The sequence below is a fragment of the Olea europaea genome, unplaced genomic scaffold (genome assembly GCF_002742605.1).
Source record: "Olea europaea var. sylvestris unplaced genomic scaffold, O_europaea_v1 scaffold36711, whole genome shotgun sequence".
In the NCBI taxonomy this organism is placed as follows: Eukaryota; Viridiplantae; Streptophyta; class Magnoliopsida; order Lamiales; family Oleaceae; genus Olea; species Olea europaea.
In genome coordinates, this window is record NW_019255990.1 from 1 (window position 1) to 1,144 (window position 1,144).

The 1,144-nt window shown below is 35.2% G+C and overlaps 1 protein-coding gene across 1 annotated transcript; it reads left to right on the forward strand.

Annotated features, from left to right (window-relative positions):
- Window positions 1–16: 16 nt before the first annotated feature.
- LOC111386681 (mitogen-activated protein kinase homolog MMK2-like) lies at window positions 17–1,140 on the forward strand (the record flags this gene model as incomplete). The annotated part of the gene is made up of 2 exons (XM_023011142.1): window positions 17–169; window positions 793–1,140. Coding segments are annotated over exons 1-2 (411 nt in total), but the record flags the coding sequence as incomplete, so codon positions are not given.
- Window positions 1,141–1,144: the final 4 nt, after the last annotated feature.

The window sequence follows — 1,144 nt, forward strand, 5'->3', positions numbered from 1 at the left end:
TTTTTTTTTTTTAATTTATTTATTTCAACAGGTAATTGCTATTAAAGACATTATTCGGCCTCCACAAAAGGAGAACTTCAATGATGTCTACATTGTTTACGAACTAATGGACACTGATCTTCATCAGATTATCCGATCCAATCAACCATTAGCTGATGATCATTGTCGGGTTTGGCCTTATTTTCTCACAAAGATCTTGTTTACTTTATCATAACAGATCATCGACACCATGTGTTTAATATATTTATGGTTCACTTGAAAAGCATGATCTTAAATCTGTAAACACATTGGAGGTGCTTCTGCATTACTCTTTTGTTGGAGGAAGAGAGAAACCATGATCATAAATGTTATAACTATGCTTGATTTGCCAAATACTGTACATTTTGTCCCTTTTACTCTTTGAGTACACGACGTTGTGTGTGTAAGTTTTTGGAGACTTTTGTACGTAATCTATGTTAATATGAATTTGGTTTTTATCCTGTACTGAATCCTACTTTAGGCACAAAAGCCCAGCCAGATATTCTTTATATTTTTCTTTGGTTTTTATAGATTCATCAACAGCACTTAAATTCTTACCTTTACTTAATGTTAGAAAAACCATGTTTTTAAAGTGACTTCCCTGTGCTTCTTGACTAGGTTTTTTAAATTTTCAATTTGCTTATGCACCCAACTCGATTTTACTTCCATGCATCATAGCTTTTATGTCTATCAGTTGGCAAGTAAATTGTTCCGTTTCCATGTAGAGTTGTAAAACTGGGACAGGTCAAGTGATTATTCATTTTAATGATGCAGTACTTTCTTTATCAAATTCTGCGAGGACTTAAATATGTCCATTCTGCAAACGTCTTGCACCGTGATCTTAAACCCAGCAATTTGCTTCTCAATGCAAATTGCGATTTGAAAATTGGAGATTTTGGACTTGCAAGGACAACGTCTGAGACTGATTTCATGACTGAGTATGTTGTCACTCGTTGGTATCGGGCTCCCGAATTGCTCCTAAATTGTTCAGAGTATACTGCAGCAATTGATATCTGGTCAGTTGCTTGCATACTTGGTGAAATCATGACGAGACAACCACTATTTCCGGGAAAAGATTATGTTCATCAGTTGAGACTTATCACAGAGGTATGGTCTGCAGAGTATT